The sequence below is a fragment of the Scleropages formosus genome, chromosome 1 (assembly GCF_900964775.1).
Source record: "Scleropages formosus chromosome 1, fSclFor1.1, whole genome shotgun sequence".
Lineage (NCBI taxonomy): Eukaryota > Metazoa > Chordata > Actinopteri > Osteoglossiformes > Osteoglossidae > Scleropages > Scleropages formosus.
In genome coordinates this window covers 36,659,123-36,682,319 of record NC_041806.1, presented here as the reverse complement: position 1 = coordinate 36,682,319, position 23,197 = coordinate 36,659,123, and the positions used below count along the sequence as shown (strand labels likewise).

Genomic DNA, 23,197 nt, shown 5'->3' with positions numbered 1-23,197 from the left:
CAGTACAGAAACAAGCAAAGCAAAAATCCACTGCAGTATATGGAACATTCAGAACACAACACAGCATTGTAGTTTTAATTATTTGAAAGTTTAGCAGAACCAAAAAATGTGGTTTAAAGCAAACAATTAAATTGTAATTTTGGTTTTACTGCCTCTTTTGGGCTTCTCTCTAAATTACAAACAGCTGAGTAAAAACAGGTCAAAATACAATTTAGAAAATTATAGTAACAAAAGGTTTAAAATGTCTGAGGTTTTTAGAGAAATTCCTGCTAGTAAAATAACTTTGGGTACAAAAGTATATAGAAAATTTCCATAGCAACAGAAGCATTTCTTTCCTAGAACAATTTACAGTTCTCTTTCTTCTTCGATTCCAGCAATGGTTTTGCATGAATGCTCTTCTGGGTTCTGCTTGCAGCCTGCACTTCACCGCTGCTATCAGTTAAAGTCTACAGCAACATGACTGTGACATTATAAGTTAGCAACAGCAGTTTTTCTTTCTTTGTCATTTGTTCATACAAACTAGAAAATTTTCAAAAACGTTTTCAGCTGTAAAGTCTCTTCAACTGATATCCGCTCATGGTAAAAACTTAGTCCAGTCAGGAGTTCTATGTCTCGAACCCGAGCCACATGGAACTGCGCCCACTCCTGAACCCATTCGAAGTTTGGCGCACTCTGGAAAGTGACAGAAAATATGAGGGAATATGAGAGCTCATGAGGATAAGTCTGAACAAGGAAAATTATCAAGCTGCACCTACTGGAAGCAGTGAGCGGGTGGGGTAAAACAGTGTAATGGTGAAACAGCCCTCTAGCTGTAATTACTGCTCATTTACCAGGAAACTGCATGGTGCTACAAATATATAACATGCAAATGCACAAAACGTTTGTTCATCTGAATTTTAGCGGAAATGACACCCAACCTGTTGTTGTACTAATGGTCTTTTGGTGATTTTTCACGATCCCATCTGTTCAGTAAGAACATGCACTATGTGAGGTTATGTCCTTGCATGTGAGAGACGCATGCGTGTCAGGACACTCACGGGGCAAGCCTCTATGTTGTCAGGCCTGTGGGGCAGGATGAAAGCTACGCTCTGCAGGGGGTCTTCACAGTTTTCAGGGGAGAAGGAGGAATTGCTGCAGCTGGTCAGGATCACGTAGAAGTGTGTGGGAACCTGGATCTGATGCCTAAAGTACAAAGAAGCACAACTTTTTTGCTTTTCTTGGTGCCAAAAAACATAGCGGTATATCTGTGCTCTGAGTCGCCCCCACAAAGGGTCACAGGGGGAGCCCTTGTGACTCTGGAGGTCTACATTAAGGCACCGTGAGGCCTGCAGAGCGACATTGCTGTTGAAGCTAAATAAAAATGTATTAAAAATTATTTTACACCTACATCTCTTCAGTTCACATCAAATTCTCTAAAATTACAAACCTTATATAACAATACACACCCACAAAGGTCTACATGCAGTGAAAGCCTTTATATTCTTACATATTTCAGCCTCTGTTTTGCATCGAAGGTAAAAAAGTTTCAAGAATATAACAATTCTGAATGGTCACATTTCAAAGTTTTATCCCGTTTTATGAATTTCAAATATTTTTTTTTCTTTATTATTTTATTTTTTATAGAGCGCTCTTCTCACGTAGTGACACAGAGCGCTTTAACACAGGCATACAGCAAGAAAAACTGATACAAACAAAGAAGACAGTCAACTAATGGCTACCATAATGAAGAACTTATTGTAGAGCTATAAGTCTACCTACTGGCCAGCGGGGAAAGGAACAAAAACTCCCAACTGAAGGTTGAGGGAGAAAAAAAACCTCTGGGGGTCCACGGGCCAGTGGTTGCCCACCCCTCCTGAGAATTAGAGAATTACTAGCCAGTGTCTCAATGTGTGTGTGAAATACGCCACATAGCTTACCTGTTAGCAGTATCCATTGTGTCATAAATGCCATCAAAATTTTGGTCAAATACTGGTCCACTCATGACATTCACTCCATTCATATTTTTTGAATATTTCATCAGCAATGCATCGTGAAAGTAAGTCCACACCTCTGAAAAACAGCCATTTTTCATGAACATCAAGTACCAAGGTGGTTGGGTATAATGATGTTAAAGTCAATAAATAATAAGCATAAAATAACGATAAAACTAAGTTCACAAAATATATCATTCACAACTGTTTTTAAACGAACTAAAAACTACTTTAGTATTGACTGCTTGGAAATGATAAAAGTAATATATGTTTCTGCAAAACGTTCCCATCACACCATAGACATACTGCTAAGAGAAGAATAACAGCGGTCATTTCCTTGGGTTCAAGCCAATGAAAGTCTGCATCAGTGATTTTGTGGCCTAAGTTAAATATGTCACACTAGGGCTACTGTATCTAAGCTATTCATGCAAAACACATTCTAGAAGGAGTAGGGCAAAGCTCTCCACCTCCCATAGCTCACAGTGGAGGTGGAGGGGGCCCTAAGCACACACACACACACACTTTCTGAACCGCTTGTCCTATACGGGGTCACGGAGCCTACCCAGCAACACAGGGCATAAGGCCGGAGGGGGAGGGGACACACCCAGGATGGGACGCCAGTCCATCGCAACGCACCCCAAGCGGGACTCGAACCCCAGACCCACTGGAGAGTAGGACCTGGTCCAACCCACTGTGCCACCATGCCCCTGGGCCCTAAGCATTAAGGGTTAACAACATCGTTAACTGCATGTCTCATGCAACCAAGCTGGAACTGCAGTTTGAGGACAGCTTATCAAGGGTACCTTTTTTCTCTCCTTTATGGAATGGCAGACTTAGTTTATATGCATGATCAGATGCAGTAAATGTGCACAAATGTACTGACGGAAAGCACATTTTGCCTGTCTTGTCCCCTACCTTTAAAAGCAGGAAACATGGGAGCCATGTTACTAGTGATTAAGGAGTCATATTCTTTTCCTTCTGTTCCAAAATCTAGGCAGGGAAAAACATGAATGTCTACATTAGAAAAACAAGCATAGTGCAAAATTAATGAGCGCGATGGGCATGTGTTTCTAACAGTTCTGTAGCAGTGTGTTATTTAAGGAATGGGCACACAGAGCTGCTCATGACTGGTTTCGGGACACTGAGCGACAAGGACCAGTGTTCGTACTGGGAGGATGCAGGAGACCAAAGGACAGAGAGCTGCCATTTCCAGTTCTGTTACACATCTGGCTTTCACTTGGCAGGACCCGCACATCAGCGCGTATGCAGTCCTTCATCTCCGATCGGAGAGGTTTAACAGCGCTCTGAAACACAGTAGAAAACACATTTCACATTGGCAATGGATACAGAAAAAGGAAGAGGACATCCTCCCGCCGTCTGCTTGTCTGCCGCTGAACACTTTTCTGCAACTTCTCTAATGGTCAGCTTATAGAAAATGAAATTAAGAGGAAGGCTCACATGTCAACTTCACCAGAACGCAAACTTCGGTCAAAAAAGCCACTAAAAATTAAAGCCTCCACCATGAAAACGGCATACTTTCATGTAACCTGAAGCGTAATTGAAACAAAGAACTTTCAAAAACAATCAAAATATAGCATTGCAGGGATTTCTTTGCAGAAAAGTCCCTTGTGTTTCCCTGGTCCTTCCATGCGGCTCGGGTTCGAGACGTAGCGAGAGCAGCAGTGACTTACGCCTGAGGAGCCACCACATAATGAGAGACATGAGAGTTCTGAGAACAAATTGAGGGGAAGATATATGTCGGGCAGGAAAGCGCATTTTGGAAAAGCAATGCTCAGCTTATGCAAAACCACGTAAAGACGGGGTACCATTCCTTTCATGCTGCATGATAAGAAGGAACAGAAAGAAAATCTTAAGACTCATTTATTTATAAACATTAAAGTGGCCCACGGCGACCCTCACCAGGAGAACAGGATGTGAAGATGAGATAGATGAGATGAGATGAGATAAGAGACTAAAAAAAGGACTCACCGGGGATTTAATGGTATATGCTACCCACAACGGCATGAATATGTCTTTACTATATCCATTGATATAGTCTGAATGGTACAAAACACAGTAGTCAGCGTTATTCTGCAGAACTCGTGGAATTCCATACGGTAAATGAAGGCGCTTAAATCCAGGATCTATAAAACACGTAGACCAAAATAAACGATTAGTAAATGATGTTTGGGTCAAAGTTTCAAATACTGTGCTTGACTGTCCCTCAAAATGAACATTTATTGTCAAGTTCCCACATTGTAAGAGTAGATGAAGCTGCTGTTGAGGGGAAGTCTATACCCTTCTCACGGGAAATCGACTCTTTCCTAGATATATTTATTTTATTCAAGATTTCATGAATTTAAGGTTTAGTTCCTTGATTTTTTTGGATCCATTTACTAAGTTAAACATATTTCTAAGCACACGACTCGATTTATATGCTCTTCAATTACACCATAACGCCAATGAACACAGTGTGTGTAAAGCCTCAGAGCAGATCTGTAAAGCTTGAGAGCAAATAAGACACAACTAGAGGGTACTATAGGTTACTTACTTGAATTATATGTGAGCAACCTTTCATCCATGGTCTTTGCCTGTAATACATACAGTAAATAAATATCTTCACTGTATATTTAACCAGATTTACCATTATATTTTATTGTGTATGTACTGTACGTGTTGGAAACAAAGGAGTAACATTACCGATATTCTAAATCAGACAAGTGTGACAAGTAATTATATTAGTCAGATGTAATATACTACTAATAAGCTACCCAATACGTTACTGTAAACAAGTATACTATCATTGGTCCTTACATTTTACAAAGACAGTCATGCCATACATGGCTGGCACTAGAATTGCTACGATTGACTCACAAAGTTGAAAATATCATTAAATGATAATATATTCACTAGTTTCAGAACTAACAATAAACATCCTCAACCCTAGTTTGAGGCTCATTAGACATTTGTGTGCTAGGTCATGTAACTGTAGGGGGTGTGGTGGCGCAGTGGGTTGGACTGAGTCCTGCTGTCCGGTGGGTCTGGGGTTTGAGTCCCGCTTGGGGTGCCTTGCGGCGGACTGGCATCCTGTCCTGGGTGTGTCCCCTCCCCTTCTGGCCATATGCCCTGTGTTACCGGGTAGGCTCCGGTTCCCTGGGACCCCATAGGGGACAAGTGGTTCTGAAAATGTGTGTGTGTGTGTGTGTGTGTGTGTGTGTGTCATGTAACTGTTACTTAAGTGGTTTATTCTAAAAGACTTTGACCTTTGAGGACCTTCTAAAAGAGACATTCTGGGTGACTTCAAAATGCCACCTGGTACCCCTGGAAAAGACTCATTCTTTGTGTTTGACTGCCAATTTGTAAGCCCTTCCTTGCAGACACCATTTGCTGAGATCCCACCTCTTCCTTTGAGACAGAACTGCAGGTGCAGCCCAGATCATCCTTGCTGGGGTTTCCGCCGGCCTCGCACGCTGAAGCAGGGGAGCGTTCAGCCGGGTAAACAGGCCTGTGAAAGGGGACCTTCAGCAGGTGGTTTAGACTGCCGTGGGTCCCGTTGTTGGGGGCTGGGGGGATTCCTAACAAATCTAAAAGCAAGCACAGGAAGCACTGAGGCTGTGTGTAGGAGTTCTGATAAAGCCACGCCAAGAGATAAAGTTTCACAACTTTGTTTTTTTTTCTTTATGTCCCGAAACAGAGGTCTCCCCCCGTGTTCCCAAGATAGAAAAATTTCAAAGTGAGTTTCTAGAGGTGTCCTTGGGTACAATTTTGATCTGTCAGGTGTCTTCAAGAGCAGAACAATGGTGGTTTCCCAGCCCCTGCAGTGCTTCTCGCTTCCTCAGACTCACATATGGAGAAGGAAATTTCCGACCGTCTTTTCACGGTGACTGGCTGCTCTTGGGGAGTTTTGAGCAGTGAAAAACAAAGCACTGCTGTAGGACCAGCTGGCATCACACATTTTCCGAAAGCCTCGAGTCCAGCAGCCTCCCACACAGTTCAGGGAACTGAGTCACAGCTTGGTGAACAAGTGCATTCAGGTCACACCCAGTACAAGAGCGCAGTTACGGAAAGCTGCTTCCAGACGTCACAGTTGGTTTGAATTCAAAACGGTGGTGCTTAACTGGTGATGTCAATTCCTTTTAAAACAGTGGTGCCAAAATGCTATTCAAACACTGAATGAGAGCAATACAAGGTTCTACAGTGTTAAATAGACCCATTGCAAGGAGGTGATTTTCTTGAATAGTAAGATTTTACTTTAATTTGAAACAGAAAAAAAACCATCTTACCACAAAGCAGGTTATACACCTCAATATTTTCAAATGGTGGGACTGTTGTTCTGGATTTCAGCCCGGGACCATGAGCAATAAATATTCCCTGCAAAGCAGGAAAATATCACTTCATAAAATTTTACAATAAACAATTAAACAATATTAAACAATAAAGTGTTTCCTATACAAGTTAGATTGTATTGAAAGATGATAATTTATAAATTTAAAGCATTATGAATGGGACAATAACGAAAGGATGTGATTTGAGATTGAGTATTGATTACGATAAGTAAATTCACCAGACTATACACTACATAAAGCCACAGAATACCAGACAGGGTCAAATCAGGGCTACTTGAAGAAGGAGGGGTCTCTTTGCAACTCCGACAGAAAAGACGTTAAAGCATAAAGTGATTTATGGGTCTTCTGTCATTATTTCAAAAATACAAAATTGGATAAATATCTAAAAAAACTTAAAATTGACTGACATTCAAAAATATCAACAATATACAATGGCCAGGAATTTAAACTAGCTTTTACTTAAATGGTACACTTATCAAACATGATTGACATTTGTTTGTTTTATTACAGGTGGTCCCCGATTTACGATGATTCGACTCACGATTTTTTGACATTACAGTGGCGAGCTGAGACATTCAGTAGAAGCCGTACTTCGAATTTCGAATTTTGATTTTTCTCCCAGTCAAGCGATGTGCAGTGCAATACTCTCTCGCGATGCTGGACAGCGGCAGTGATCCGCATCTCCCAGTCTGCCATGCAGTCACTAGTGTATACAACCAATACTCTACAGTGTTCTGTGTTTCCAGCTTTTTTTTTGGATACCCCCCTGTATCTACATTGTGTTTTTTGCATCCATCATGTCTTCGAAATGCCCATCTGTGTCTCCTACTACTGGTGAGAGGAAGAAGAGGAGGGCAGTTACTCTTGGGGAGAAACTCTAATTAGTATGTTTATATCTATAGTATTTTATATTATATTATAGCATCCTCTGTTTTTTACTGTATTTATTGTGTGAGTGACACAGAGAGAGTGTGTTTCATTGATATATGGAGGAGTGACCCATTGTAAGTAGTGTATCTAGCAGTGTACGTCACCTTGGTGAATAAGGTGTGTGGGCTCATAGTAACACTAGACAGATTTCATTAGAAGTTGCTTTGGAGAAAAGCATTTGCTAAATAAATAAATGTAAATTGTTTCTTGTTTAACAATTAATGTCTTGCACACATGCAATTTATGTAGTCCTGTGTAAGTAGCTTTGTGTTGGTTTGTGTAACACCATGGTCCTGGAGGAACGTTGTTTCGTTTCACTGTGTACTGTAGCGGCTGTGTATGGTTGAAATGACAATAAAGCCACTTTGACTTTGATGAATGTGGCAAGTCCATAATGGCCATTGAACGTGAACTTGGACTTTTGCGATCAATGATCTCGACCATCTTAAAGGATAAGAAGCAATGATGTTGGGTAGGTTAGGTGTATTAAATGCATTTTCAACATACAATATTTTCAACTTACGATCGGTCTCGAGGAACGTAACCCCGTTGTAAGCCGGGGACTGTCTGTATGTCATTCAACTCATTTTCACTTAAATTACCTCCTACACAGGTCAAACCAGGAAATGTTACCTTTGCTAAAAGAGTCTAAGAGCGGCAAAAATGGATAGCATGACCACACCTAGAGTTTGTTTGCTTTCGTTGCAGACAGCAACCCCATTCATTCGCCTGCTTTTAAAGACACGTAACCCAGAGATAATGACATGGCGAGGACATGGCTGGAAAACACCAACCCTGGAAATGTACACAACTCCTAAATAAAGTCGCATGACAATCTAGACAAGAAGGTTTTCCAGCAATGAAAGTACTACATAACGATGAAAATGGAAAAAGAAACAAAAATAAAATAAACAAAAACTAATGATTATTCACAGTGATGAAGGGTTTCTAACAACTACTTCTAAAAGTGCATCTATCTATCTCTCCACTCTTGCCTGGGATATTGGACCTCTAGGATGGGCTGAGTCCACACCACTGCGCTGGGGTCACTGGGGTCGCTGGTGTCGCCAGAACTGCATCTGCTTTAAGTGGCTCAGCGGAAACTCGCCGTTTTGCTATCAGCTCCACGTCTCATGGTACATTTTTTATACACAATAAGTGACAAAACCTTGCCTTGACAAGTGACATTATCTACAGAACACGATACAGCATCTCATTTTAAATATCTCTTACTTTTTCCGCAACTGATTTGTTTTCACTGGAGTTATTTTGGTGTTCTCACAATACTGAGCAAATTGTCAGTCGGGGCTATAAACAACAACGCTTCTGTTCAACAGCAGTGTAAGGACTGCTGGTTATCATCCATCACATAGACATACACACCACATATCACCCGTGTTTGCTAACCTGCATGTTTTTGAAGACGTTGTCAGAGCCGTGGAATCCGCCTGTACAGTATTTCATATCCTGAACACTCCTGTGCACAAAACAGAAAACAGGCAATTACCTAAGATATAGGTTCAATGGCCAAATTGATGACAACCCAAAAACGAAGCTTTCTTTCCATCAGATTTGTGAAACATCGCAACACTCCTGAATACCAAATGTACTGGGAAATTGATAGTTTTGTAGTTTTGGTAGTTTAGGCTGTTTGTGTGTTATTGCTAATTCTGCTTTTCTGCAGGAAATTTCCTTTTCATACCTTTGACACCTGACTAAGTAGTAACGAGTCAGTCTCTTCTCTGCATTTCCTTGACAGCCACTTGTTGTTTTGAATCTGTTGTCATTTCACCAAATTCCTTACTTCTTGCTCTAGTTACTGTCATTTTGTTAATAATTTTACAAAAAAAAAATATTTTAAAAACAGATTTTTGATTTACATCAGTAGTCTGATTCTCTAAGTTTCCAGCTAAGGCAGTGCAGCTCCACCAAATTTCTCCATGGTAATGTAGAGGTTATGTAATAATGTTTATAATGAGCCTTTAATTATTCTAATAGCAGCAAACATGTTTGTGTTGTGATTGTCTTGGTTTGCTTCAGCACTCTACAAATTCCCCATAGTAACACACTGATAAATCGGAAACTTACATTGCTGCTTGCCATTGTTCCTTCATGTACAGATGACCTCTCTCTATCCTGACATTGTTGGCAAAATGCATCCTCTTGGGGAGGTGTTCTTTCAGATAAGGCTTCAGATTTGGAGTTCTGCACTTAAATAGAAACGTAAGACAACAAGAGGTCAGAAGAGAAAAAAATCAATTCACTGAACTTTCATGACCGATTCACTTGGGATTGCTTTAAATAAATAACCTTTCAAAGATGTGAAATAAAGCTGTTGTCACCATGTGATCTCAATAAATGTGGATGTTCTTTGAAGGTTTAATATCCAACAAATTATATGATGAAAATTTTTTAAATTTATACCTGGTGGACAACTAATTAATGTTTTAAAACTTTCTGATTACAGGAGTCAATGAAGAAACTACCATACTTGCACTGAACAAGAAAATCTGCTAGTGGTAGACAGTCATAATATAAAGCATATTCATTAGCTAAAAATTATGTTAAATGAATGATGTCCTTTCTCATACCGACAGATTCTTCACCAGCCCTTCGTAGTCAACTGGAGAGATAAAGCAGAGCAGAAGCATCGGTCACTGTAGGCTGTTTTGTGTAGATAACTATGACATTAAACTGCTCACTGGCAGAAAGTGAAACAGTAACTCACATGTGAAGAAGTCCTCAGGAAGTTTGGTTGGACGGATTCTTGATGCAGCTCCAGAGGTGACAAAAAAGTTTTCTACGTGCTTTTGGAGTTGGGAGATAAATACTGATTTTTCACAAGATGCTTCCTCCATTCCTAAAAACATTCACAAAGATATTCATGCATTTCACTGTTGTGCTACTTGTACCATGTATTAAAATCAGCATGGCAAGCTCTTCCATCCAGTTCATTGAAAGAGCTGTTAAGGACTTGTAATATCAAAGTTGCAGGTTCGAACTGCACTACTGCTGTAGTTCTCTCAAGCAATGCAGTTCTCAGCTGTCTAATGGATTCAAATACCTAAATGAACAAATATGTTTGCTAACTAACAAATTAATACAAGTAATAAAAATTTGAAAAAAGTATATTTATGATCATTTATAATTTTCTTTTAACGGACACTTTTCTCCAAAGTTCAGTGATAATTAACATGGAGTATTTAATTGACACCAAGGTGACTTACAATACTAGATACGCTGCACTAAACTCCCTACAGTCATTCACCTATTTACACAATAAAGTGATGTAACACACACACACACATACATACATACACACTATGGACAGTTTGGAGTCACTAGTTTGCCTGAAACACATGTAAATCCCATATCCTATGCACGGTGAGATACCACCTCTAGCTGGCAGGCCACTGTGCTGCCTTCAGTAAAAACATATTAGAAAGCAATGTTCAAAAGAATATACAGTGTAACACCAAAATGAAAAGCACACATACAGGCTGAGGCTGCAGTGAGCTAGAACCTAATCTGGCAGCACAGGGCATGGGGCTGGGGGACACACCCAGGGCAGGATACCAGTCTGTCACAAGGCACCCCAAGCAGGACTTGAACCCCAGACCTATTAGAGAGCAGGACCCAGCCAAGCCCGCTGAGCCACCGCACCACCACACCACTACACGACTGCACCCGTGACATGGAAAGCACCCACAAACAATTTATACAAGTAAAAACTGCTTTGCATTACAGCAAAAATGTTTTTGTGGGGTAACAACAAAACAGCCTGTTTTGATTATTATTATAGTCAAACATTGACATTATTAATAATATAATAAATATATAATAGGGGGAGGGGGTGCGGTGGCGCAGTGGGTTGGACCAGGTCCTGCTCTCCAGTGGGTCTGGGGTTCGTGTCCTACTTGGGGTGCCTTGCGACGGACTGGCGTCCCATCCTCGGTGTGTTCCCTCCCCCTCCGGCCTTACGCCCTGTGTTGCCGGGCTAGGCTCTAGCTCCCAACGACCCTGCCTGGGACAAGCGGTTCAGAAAGTGTGTGTAATGGGGGGGGCGTGGTGGCGCGGTGGCACAGTGGCGCAGTGGGTTGGACTGGGTCCTGCTCTCCGGTGGGTCTGGGGTTCAAGTCCTGCTTGGGGTGCCTTGCGACAGACTGGCCTCCTGTCCTGGGTGTGTCCCCTCCCCCTCCGGCCTTACGCCTTGTGTTGCCAGGCTAGGCTCTGGCTCCCCGCGACCCCAAATGGGACAAGCGGTTCAGAAAGTGTGTGTAAATGTATAATAATAAAATTATTCTTTTATTGTTTTAATTTCTTATTTGCTTAATATTTTACCATATATTATCATATTTCATGACCAAACAATGAGAAGACTTTGTAAAGCAGTAATTTGTTTTGCAATGCATTGTTAATAAAGTAAATTTTTTCTTCTGAAATGTATTTTTTTTTTTATCATGGCCTAGTAAAAGCAATATAAATCACATCAGATTTGCATCACAAATACAAAGAACAAATCTTCCATCAGTGTCACCTTACCACAGAACTTACCATGATCAGAAACAAGGACCAGGTTTACACATTTGTCCAGGTTCCTCTCTTTAAGTCCATCCATAAGAAGTCCAATCTGACTATCGACCCTCTTCAGGGCATTGACTACCTGGAAATGAGATACCAAAGGAGGATAAATGTACATATGGGCAGAACAAGGAATGGCTAAATCACAGCACATTATTAACTGACTTGGGAAGAGCATGGAAAGAAACCGAGCCTGGGTTAATGTGTACAAACCTGCTCTGTCACAAAGCATAAGGAAATGAAAAAATCATATTAGGGAATATACAGTGAACCGTTAAAAGCATCTTCATCTTTTAACCTGTTCAAGTGCCCAAACAGGTATTGCCACCCACATTTATAAATGGAAAGGGTGGGTAGCTGTTCATGTAAATGTTACTCTCGTGTGTTTTTTCACAGACTGTACATTATAATGTCGAGAAAATCCACACCTGACTGCTCACTGGTCCGTAACGGTGGCCGGATGTATCAGGTTCCTCCAAGTACAAAGTGTAGAAATCTGGCCTAAAATAACAACAGCAGCAAGAATAAAAAAAAAGCATAACAGAAAGACAAAACTATCAGTTCTGCTTTACTCAAGCACACCAGGGATGAGACAAAAGGAAGGCAACAAAAACAAACAGGATAATCGTATTACACTGGTTTGATGATTTTTTAATCTAAAGTTGTAAAATGTATTTTTGTGTACTCAAGAGTTTTATCATTGCTTTGGAGAAAACTGCTAAATGAATCAATGTAAATATAAATGTAATTATACATCACATCATACTGGCAACATATTTTAAGTGGAATATAAACATTAAATGAGCCTTCAAAATTAATTTAGTAGTATAATATTTAACGTTTAAATGTTATGGCACCATTTCCTCACCATGTTCTCAGTGTAATGTGTGATTTTACATTTTTCCATTTTGGTTTCGTATTCTACCATGATTTCAGCTACAGGTTTTTATTTTCAATTGGTGCTACATAACAGCAGCTAAGAAACTGGACTGAACACAGATGTGTAAAAAACCCATTTTAAAATGAAAAACTTCAGCGCTGCCTAAAAATTTTGAAGCACACGTGGCTGCCACAAGAGATCAAAACAGAACAGAAAAATTAAGCACTTAAAATTAATATTATTTTTTATATTACATTTACAGCTTACATTCCAAATCCCTGCACAGTGTAAATGTGGTAAATGTCTTACAATACAATGGAAATTGTCTAACAAATAGAAAACAGGAACATTGACAAAGATAACATTGTGCTGGACCTTTCCTTCGGGGGTAAATCCAACCATTCAAGTATAGTTTCAATCCTCGTCTCAAAAGCCACATTCCTAGGAGTAAACACAAAAATTCATTAACTGCTAGAACGCAGCAAATATGTACACTGTAATCATCAATACTTGTAAACAATTCTTTTCTTGCTACAGTTAAACACAGGAGGAAGTTATTATAGATTGGCATTATAAGAAAATTGATACGTCGTTTTTTGTATTCTCTCACCAGTTGTATGGCATCCACCGGTTTGGATAGCTCCCACTTATATTCACATCTGTTCCGGGCCAAAAGAAAGTGCCGGACTTCAGGTTGTTGTACATAGCTGTAAGCCAGACCTAAATACACGCACCACATATTTAATCGAATTTACTCTCCATTACTGAAACATTTTGCAGGCCTGTGATCAATCCACATAACAGTCCTTCATCCCAAGTTTGTTCATTTATATGGCTGGTTATTGTGCTGAAATAATTTAGCTTAAGAACCTCTCTGCGTTTTAACTGTCAACAATACTTCTGTCCCCTATTTCAGCTCCAGTTACTAAACTAAGACGTCCGAACCTTTGCATGAATGCATTTGTAAAATTGTTCAGTCAAGCTGTGAAATAATTTAAATTCTATCACCTCCAATTCTTTTTTCATTTTGTCTTCCCCCAAGTTTTTTTTTGAGAAGTCTTTGACCTACTCCTTCTCACATACATCTGATGTGTACAGGACCAGTCAAAAGTTTGAGTACACTTGTTGGAAACTTTTTTCATTAGTTTAGGCTGTCCTTCTCCTTACTCCTTTACTCCTTAAACAGACAGTTCTAGCACAATTCCGAGTTGCGTTTTAGGTCAGTGCAGAACTGAAGTACTGCTCAACTAGGCGTAATGCTGATGGAGCAGAATAACTTTCAACAATGATATGACAGCCATCCTGGTTGATTGCCATGGACTTGGTAAAAATCACTAACCCTGTGACCAGTAAAGCACCCCAACACAAGGATGCTGCCTCCTCCATGGTGCACAGCAGAAACCATGCAGGTAGGACTCATGTACTCACGCACTCTGCCCCTTACAAATACTTAGCACTTGGACCTAGATATTTCAGATTTTGGCTTATTAGTTCATAAGACTGAGTTCCACTCCTCAGACATCCAGTTTCTTGGCACAAGCAAATCTGGTTTCATACAGGTGTACTCAACTTTGTGAGTGACAATGTATATGACGATATTATTTGTAAACAGCCTGCATAGTCCTCAGCCGTACATGAAAACAGAAAAAAAATCAATAACACTGTTGCTGTACATTCACTTCACTTCACTAAAGAACTCCACAGCTTATAATTACAATTACGACTTGTACAGCATTAGTATCTTGAACAATGCTGATAGTTAGCATCTTCGAATAGCTTAGCTTGAGTAAGTAAAATTACTTATTTTGACAAAATTTAAGTTTTCACGTTAAAACAAGTTTAAGTGTTCTCAACAGCGCAAAAACCACTACGACGTCCACCTCCTGCTGTAGTAACCTTGAGCAATAACCTTAACACTAACTGCTGCAGAAAAAATAGTCAGCTATGTAATAATGAGCATTTACTCGTTTAGCTGACGCCTTTCTCCAAAGTGACTTACAATGTTAGTTTTATCCATTTATACAGCTAGGCATTTTAGAGCGAGTACCTTGCTTAAGGGTACTACGGCTTGAGGTGAGAGCTGAACCTGTGACCTCTGGGTCCAAAGAAAGCAGCTCTAACCATTATACTACGAATTGTGTTTCTTTCACAGAAAACTTTCTAAGAAAATAAAAGCCACACTTTAAAGTATATGTTCGCAGTGTTTTAGTAGCCTGAATCCTGTAAAACCACCACTTTCTGTCTACAAGTGTATGGGAACCTCCTTAGCAGAGTTTAACCACATAGTATTACTTACGGGCTGTCCTAGGTACCATTTTGGATTGAACTTTTCTTCAGTTCTTAGTGTGAAAAAGGCATTTTGTTTGACATCATACATCTTGTTGTCCACAATCCCATGTGATTCAGGATAAAGGCCCTGTGGAGAAATAAATGCAAACCATCTCACTGGATATCAGCTGAACGCCCCTCCATGAGCACAGTAATGTATGTTATATAAACTCACTGTCACAATTGTGTAGTGGTTGGGGAAGGTTTTTGTAGGATAAGTAGGCCGCATATATGGAGGAGAGGTTCCACAGTTTCCTGAAAAGTGAAAATGATTTAAAATGTCAAAAAGTACTTAAAGCTCCAGATTTCATGAGCTCATCTAATGGCTAAAAGCTTTACTGGAGGAAGAAGAAGAACAAATAATTTACTTAGAGCAAACAATCTATCTGGAAAGTTTGTGCTCGTGTGTAACAACATTAAAGAACCAACCAGGTGCTTCAAACCGTGAAACTCACTTAGTTTACTGATAACTGGAAGATGGTCCTTATGGACATCTAAATACCCAGCTCTGAAACCATCCATTGACACCAGAATAACAGGGGACTTTGAGAAGCTGGAAAAGATAAAAGACATTCAGTGTTTCTAAAGGGCATAACGAATAAATAAATAAAAGAAATGTAATGCAATGACGACATTAGGAACATGTCACGGTGTAGCTGCCTTCTTCAGTATTTTTTAATGCCTGTGTACTCGCTCAAAATTAAAATCTCGTATCTTACTCGTCAGGGTGGTTCTTCTCAGGCCACACAAAATAACAGAGAAGACTGGCTGGTGAGCAATGTCAATGCTGACCATCTGTTTCCAAGTATAATAATTAAGAGCCTCAATGATTACTCTTCGTTACAACATTCCACCTCAGAGCAAAAGTGAAAGATTTGCGCAAAGTCCTAAAACCTTTAAGTACAGTCTTCTTCGGACATACATTTTCAGAAGCTATACTCTTCCGTTTACTAATAACAACCACTCCTGAGTTATGCTGTGCATGTTTAATACAGGTCCTGAAATATGTAAGATACATTAATACATAAACACACGTTTCTAATGACTCCCACTCCAAGTAAAACACACACACACACACACACACACACACACACTTTCAGAACCACTTGTCCCATACAGGGTCACGGGGAACCAGAGCCTACCCGGTAACACAGGGCACAAGGCCAGAGAGGGAGGGGACACGCCCAGGACGGGATGCCAGTCCGCCGCAAGGCACCCCAAGCAGGACTCGAACCCCAGACCCACTGGAGAACAGGACCTGGTCCAACCCACCGCACCACTGCACCCCCCAAGTAAAACACTTCACAGCTTTTTTTTTATTGTCTTCTGTCAGACATTTGCAGTTAGCTATTGAACACAGAGTAAGTTATTTTCATTTACCTTTTTGGACACTGCGGAGTTATAATGTCTTCATAATCCTCCTTCAGCCACACTGTTCCTAGATAATTACAATAAGAGTTATTTTTGTCTTTTTCATTCTGTGTGTCAAGACAATGCAAAAGACAATGCATGCAACACCCCGCACCACGAAAAAAAAACAAACACATGATGAGAGTAAAATATTATATTTTAAAATGTTTCAAAAGGCATAATTTAATTAAAGAATATTCTGCAGTATAGGTATTTAATTTATATGACGTCAAAGAAGAAGAGACTGCTGTTTTAAAGAGAGTTTAAAAAGAGAGATACTGAGTTTTAAAGATTTTCAGTATACAGTATTAAAAAAGGACTGGAAGCAAAAACCGACCCTGGGGAATTATGTTAACAGAGAGAAGTAACAGTTGTGAGGTATGACTATATTATATACTCAGCCACAGAGATACACCTTATTTGTATGAACTGAATTCACTGATTGAATTTTTTCGCAACGGTAGCAAATCCACAGCCGTCACACTGCTTACGAAAAGCTTCGAAGTTCACACAGTGCATGTTGTGTGTGTGCTGCTCACGATACACTGCTGCTGTCCTAGCACGTTTGCCTCCTCAAGCAATCTGTGTGCAGCTTAACTAAAAGCTGATGAAAGGGACAGATACAAAAAGAAAGGGAACTGCAGAAATGGAAAAATCTCCGAAGGTGGCTTTAACAAGACTTTGCAAAATCATTTACAGAACAAAATAACTCCTTTTGTGAGTGATCTGTAAGCTGGTTTCTCAACAACTGCATTTTACGGTAAGCAAATTCATATTTTTATTCTGTCAAACAAGCTGTGTGCCAACAATGTTTAAACCTGCGGCATCACAAACTAGTTGTAGCTTGCATAAGCAACAGCTATTTTACGCAGTTTTCAGGAAGCAGATGTTTCACAGCTCCACAAACTCCACACATTCCACATGCTGTCTCTGGATTCCTACAGATGGTTGGGACGTGATAAATAAACCACTTCGCTGAAGATGTTCACTTTTATGCACAGTCTGCGCTGCTCTGTCTCACTTTCCCACTATGTTTCAAGCCCAAACAGAGCATTCTGTCCAAATCTCTGCTCATCATTATGGAATTTGCCAGAGGTAGAAAGTCTCACAAAACCTTAGAACTCCTTGAGAGCATTGTGAAAGCTTGTTTTTTTCTGCACAACACTATAACAATCATATTAATTTGAAAGAAATAAAACTGAAGCAAAACATGTGATATCCAGTTATGTTTTCCACATGGGCAAGGGATGTGTTGACAAAGAAAACTGTACCCCTAAGCAACATCGTAATGTCTTCGAGAGAAGACAAAGTTGAATTTCAGCCATGTAATTCCACGTCGGCACATGCACTTGAACAGCTGGCGTTGCTGACCCCCTCCTGTAAAACAGCTGGCTGCAGTCTGTCGCTGTAATCTGTTACTGAATCTGAAAAATGATAAGGCAGATGCTGTGTCCATGCCATCCTTCACAACTCTTAGTTTGGCTCACTCCTCTAACCTTCTTCTGGAGAAAACAAGCCGTACAAACAGGTCTTGGCGTAATCTTTGTGCTGTTCTGGCACAGGAAAAAAAAAGAAACACCGCAGTAAAAAGGGAGGGAAACTCTGGTCTCGCTTCTTCCCTGTGATCTGCGAGAGGATCCTGGAACCTAAACCAACCCAACAGCTCACGTGGTAACATTTTCACCAGCTGCGAGGCTAAGAACGCTCTCTCATGTCCACATGTTCGGCCTGAATCAAAGTCAGGAAGGAAACAAATTAGTAGGACTGATGAGGACCTGTTTCTTAACATAGGGTACTGGGAAGGGCCACTGGTGACAAAAAAAAAAAAAAAACCACATAGATATGATTTAGAGCTCTTTTTTATCTTTACTGTTTTTCTCTTCATTGGTGAAACTCATGCACATAACTTAAAAAATTGAACTCCTCAGAAAAATAGAAAAAGCTACTTCTTACCCACATAATTTCTACCCTGAAATCTCGTCAACAGCAGCAAATTAAGTATTCAGTCAAATGAAGAGTTCTGTGTGTTTCAAAATATGACTAAAACATGGCTTTCGCTATTCTTTTGCTTCCATGGGAGAATTTATTTTCTTACATTTGATAATTAATGTGTTAAAAGCAATGTCATTGTCAAGGTGTAGCCTTTAGATATGTTAATTTTACAAGGTAATGATGTGAAACAGTCAACACAAAAACTAATTTGTAGATCTTACAGCAAATAATAGGTTTCTGTAATTACCTTTAATTTTGGAGGACTTCAGTGAAAATGCAACTGCTAATATAACTATTAGCAGAAAACACAGCAGTAATGCCTGTGGGAGAAAAAATGAAATTATAACATGGATATGAGTACAGGTGAACTGCACAGCTGGCAAACTTACCCCTCAAATTGTTTAATCTCTTAAAAACACTTATTTAAATGATCCATGACTTCATACTCTTTATGTAATTCTGAATCTTACTTAAAGTAATATAATCTGAAGCCTACATTTTTTAAAAAATTATTAATAGCTAATACAGCTGCCTGTCAACTCATAATGAAATGCTAATGACATTAGCATTTGTTGTAAAAACACTGTACATCCCTGCACCACTTAAAGAAAATTAACACTGTCACCTGAGGGAAAAGGTTTCAATGTCAACTTTATTGTCACTCCTACAATATGTTTAGAACAAACAATAGGTGAAATAGTGTTTCTCCTGGACGACAGTGTGAACATAGAGGAAAACATATACAATTATTACTACTGCTATTGCAACAAAATGCTAGTAATATCATAGTACTATATAAATACTACAGTATATGCACAGTTACTAATTCTACTGCTACAATACTAATAGTACTAATGCAACGTTAAAACTCCACTAACTAAACTAGACAATGACAGTAAATTTACAATAACAAACTAAAAAACCAAAAAACACTCTAAAACACATCAAGTGCAGTGATATGTTCAGTCTAATAAATAGAAATGTAAACCGATTGTACAGGAGAGCAAGAAAGTATGCTTTTTGGTGCAATAACTGTTTGTGGAGATGAGCAATAATGTAAACTACTGTAGGTCGATATAGAACGTTTTTAAGATACAGAATGTATTTCACAGCTTGGACATCAGGTTCCTTGATTTTTTTGGTGCTTGATGTTGTTCAATTAATACAGAAAGCTATGACCCATAGCTTAAGAGAGCAACGTGACTTATGAATTAACCACAAGGCTGATATAAACTGCCTTTTTAAATACAGAATACAAGCAGTCCCCGAATTACAAATGAGTTCCGTGCACTTAGTCCGTCTTTAAGTTGTATTTTGACATAAGTCGGAACAGTTAAGGTATGGTGGGTATCTAATGTCAATTTGTCAATGTTTGAGTTAGTATATCGTATATTGTATATCTTTCTGTGCATAAAAAACAAACACTTTGGATACACTAAAATATCTTTAATATAACAATACAGTAGTAATAATAATAATACAGTGTAATGATAATATAATGAAATGTATGGCGCTGAGAAAAGCATCTGCTACATGAATAAATGTAAATCTAATAATAATAATAATAATAATGAATGTTACTACATTCTGTATAATAAAGAGAGACATAGAAAGAGGTAATAAATGTTATTACTGTGATGATGAACAGAGGGCACAGAGGAAGCTGAACCCAAGTGCAGAATCGTTTATTCAGAATCAAAGGACTAGACATGCAATGATGCACATTACAAAGTAGCAGTTTGTTATAACAAAACATTTTATAAACAGTAACTCAGATTTTTTATATAATAGGATTAATTATGAATTATGAAGTTTTCATTTGATTATTACTTAAGGATGACAAAAAAAATAAACTTCTGGTCAGTAAGGGGGTGGTTTGTAAGCACGGGTTGCATTTAAGTTGGACGTTCGGAACTCGGGGTCTGCCTGTACAGGCTACATAAAGACTTCCGGCCACTGTGTTGTTTATTCTGTGCTTCTTATCCAGAGGACGCATCAGACTCACGTCCGTGAGTCTCTAAATTATTGGGTGACATGAAAGTGAGGAATATGTCATTCATGGGACATAAGTCATAGGGTAGGCATTCACAGAACACCCAAATTGCCCCTTAGTCTTACTGAAATCTTAGTGTGGTGTGTTTATCATTTCCAAGATAGGGCTTCCTTTTTTAACGGGCATATTTCATACTTTATGTATAAACATCTGAAGTACAATAACAGTTTTCTTTACACTACATCTTAAGTACAAATGCATTTTGCTAATACCGTAATAGTAATGACATTTTTACACAATTGCACATATTCAGTAACCCAGTCACTCAGGCCATAGTGTGGGAGGAACTGGCAAGATTACAAAGGCAACTAGACTCACCGCAGTGTTTGTATGAAACGCAAACAGTCTGGTGGAAACACTCGGACGAGGTCAGTGCACATAAGTCTAAACTGTGACTTTTCAGGTACGCCACGAATAAAGGAGCACGGAAGACTTCAAAGAATGTTGCTCAAACCTTTAAGCTAAAGAGTCTTATCTTTACTTAGGTTAGCACAATAAAAATATATAAAAACATTACTGCCACTTCACTTCAAGTTATGCACTGAAGTCTATATTAACACAATTGAAGTTTTAGTAAACCATGATGTATAACCACTACAATTACACACACACACCATCTGAAACCGCTTGTCCCAGGGAGCCAGAGCCTAGCCCGGCAACACAGGGCGTAAAGCCGGAGGGGGAGGGGACACACCCAGGACAGGGCGCCAGTCCATCGCAAGGCACCCCAAGCGGGACTCGAACCCCAGACCCACCAGAGAGCAGGACCTGGTCAAACCTACTGTGCCACTGCACGCCCCCACTACAATCCCAAGTAAAGGAAAATATGAAGAGAACTGAGTTTCTCATTAAAAGTTATGAACAATAATGTGTTTTATAATGTGCACAAACACACTGTAAACACCACATGTGGACATTTGGTGATAGATCCTGTCGTATTTGCAGAATGCATAATTACAGACTTAGTAAAACCACACATGATGATGAACACAAGGATGTGTATTGTCATGGAAAAAGCTGTAAATGCACATGGAATTTCCATGTTCATCCTTAAGGAAGGCCTTGCTGCAGTGCCCACGATGTCTGGTTCGGTTTTTTTTTAAGTTTTTTTAGTTTGTCTGTGCTGTGCGGTTAGGCGGCTAAGGAAAGGGTGGGACGGTTACAGCCCAAGTGTAATCAATGGGCATCTCTGTTTTCTGTACAAAAATAAGTGGCAAAATCAAAGATTTGTGTACTCATTTCTGCAGGAAAACATCCTAAAATAGCTGTACAGTTCATTTCCCCTTACATTTTTGCATAACCTAGTGTAAACTGGAGGGAAAATGTGATTTTAAAGCCAGTAACGCATAAATACGGAAACTTTTAGTAGTGCCAGAATAGCAGAAGCAGTATTTCCGTGAGATATCAACAATGATCATTTTCTGATATGAGCTGAAACATGCATGCAAGTGGTTATTACGGTTAGCGCTGCTGCCTGGCTTTGGCTCCAATGTTGCAGGTTCGAAACTGTACCTCCAGGGCAGGTAGTTACTACCGTAGTACCCTGCAGGAGCAAGGTATCTACCTTAACTTAAGTTTCTCCAGTAAAAAAAAATACCCAGCTGTAAACAGGGACGTGATATCATACGATTATGATAGGTAGCTTAAGTTAACACACTGTCAGTCGCTGGAGAACTGTGCCAGCTCAGCTGAACGAATAACCCGTATCTAGGTAACTTCGCAATCGTAACATTATGGCAGGTATATTCTTATATCAGTTCAAGATAAGTAGCTGCGAACCAACAACCCTTCGTAGACAAAACGACTGCTCTAACCACCACGCCACCCGCCGGATGCGAGCGAAGCTCTTCGCAGCAGGAACCGCGGTTCACAGTGCACGCGGAGGGATACCGCGCGAGCTGTGCGCGACAGGCTGCCGCCACGTGCCGCGCGCGAGCTCCGGCACTCACCCCCAGAAGGAGCCAACGCTTCTGCGACTTTCCCTCGCTGGCGGCGCGGGGACGCTCGCGCTGTCCGTCCGCTCTCTCGAGCTCGAGCAGAGCCTCATCCTGATCGGCCGAGGCCGCTCCCTTAGCCTGGTTCTCCATTTTCCCGGGTTTCCCGTAGTAAACAGCGTGCTCACTTTCTACTGCGGAGCTCCAGCCAGGCGTCGTCCAGTGGCAGTGGAAAAAAAAAAAGAAAAAAATTACCCAGCTCCCGACTGTAGTAGAGCTGCTTTTTTCTTCACGCGAAGTTTGTTTGGGCGCTTTGCTCGCTCCAAAAGTTCAGGCTTGCGTGCCGGGCTGTGTGTAACTTTACTTTTTTCACACCGGGTATAACGGGTACTCTGCTCTGTGCGCGCTGTACTACTAAACACATTGCATTCGAATGCCTTTTTCAGGCGGAGGCGGGTCCAGACCGCCCAACGAGACAGAAAAAAAAAATTCAGGGATTGGAAAAAGGAGTGTTTGCTGATAAACCGTTATTCATTGCCCCATAGCGGCGTTACACCTTCAGTTATTTAAACCGCTAACAGAAGGTGTCATCACCGTCCTGCAAAAGCCCTGGGTGGGTTAGTGTGATGGTAACTCATGAAAGAGAACCGATTAGAAGAGCAGAAGGAAATAAACCACGGACATTGATTGACAGATATTTGTTAATATAGTTATAGTACCCACCTCCCCCTATCCACGTTCGCTTTCCGCGGTTTCAGTTACCCGCGGTCCGA

At 40.1% G+C, this 23,197-nt stretch overlaps 1 protein-coding gene across 1 annotated transcript; it reads right to left on the bottom strand.

Annotated features, from left to right (window-relative positions):
* Positions 1-156: 156 nt before the first annotated feature.
* enpp1 (ectonucleotide pyrophosphatase/phosphodiesterase 1) lies at positions 157-22,893 on the bottom strand. The gene is made up of 23 exons (XM_018743435.2): positions 22,440-22,893; positions 18,685-18,757; positions 16,416-16,473; positions 15,491-15,588; positions 15,211-15,290; positions 15,004-15,123; positions 13,318-13,427; positions 13,083-13,148; positions 12,256-12,328; positions 11,801-11,909; positions 9,975-10,106; positions 9,838-9,869; positions 9,335-9,456; positions 8,654-8,723; positions 6,254-6,341; positions 5,370-5,554; positions 4,522-4,561; positions 3,960-4,114; positions 3,139-3,274; positions 2,886-2,960; positions 1,917-2,049; positions 1,038-1,182; positions 157-672 (listed from the first exon to the last, which is right to left on the bottom strand). Exons 1-23 carry the CDS (start codon positions 22,575-22,577, stop codon positions 520-522), a joined length of 2,391 nt encoding a protein of 796 aa, XP_018598951.2. The 5' UTR covers positions 22,578-22,893; the 3' UTR covers positions 157-519.
* Between the last annotated feature and the right edge of the window lie 304 nt (positions 22,894-23,197).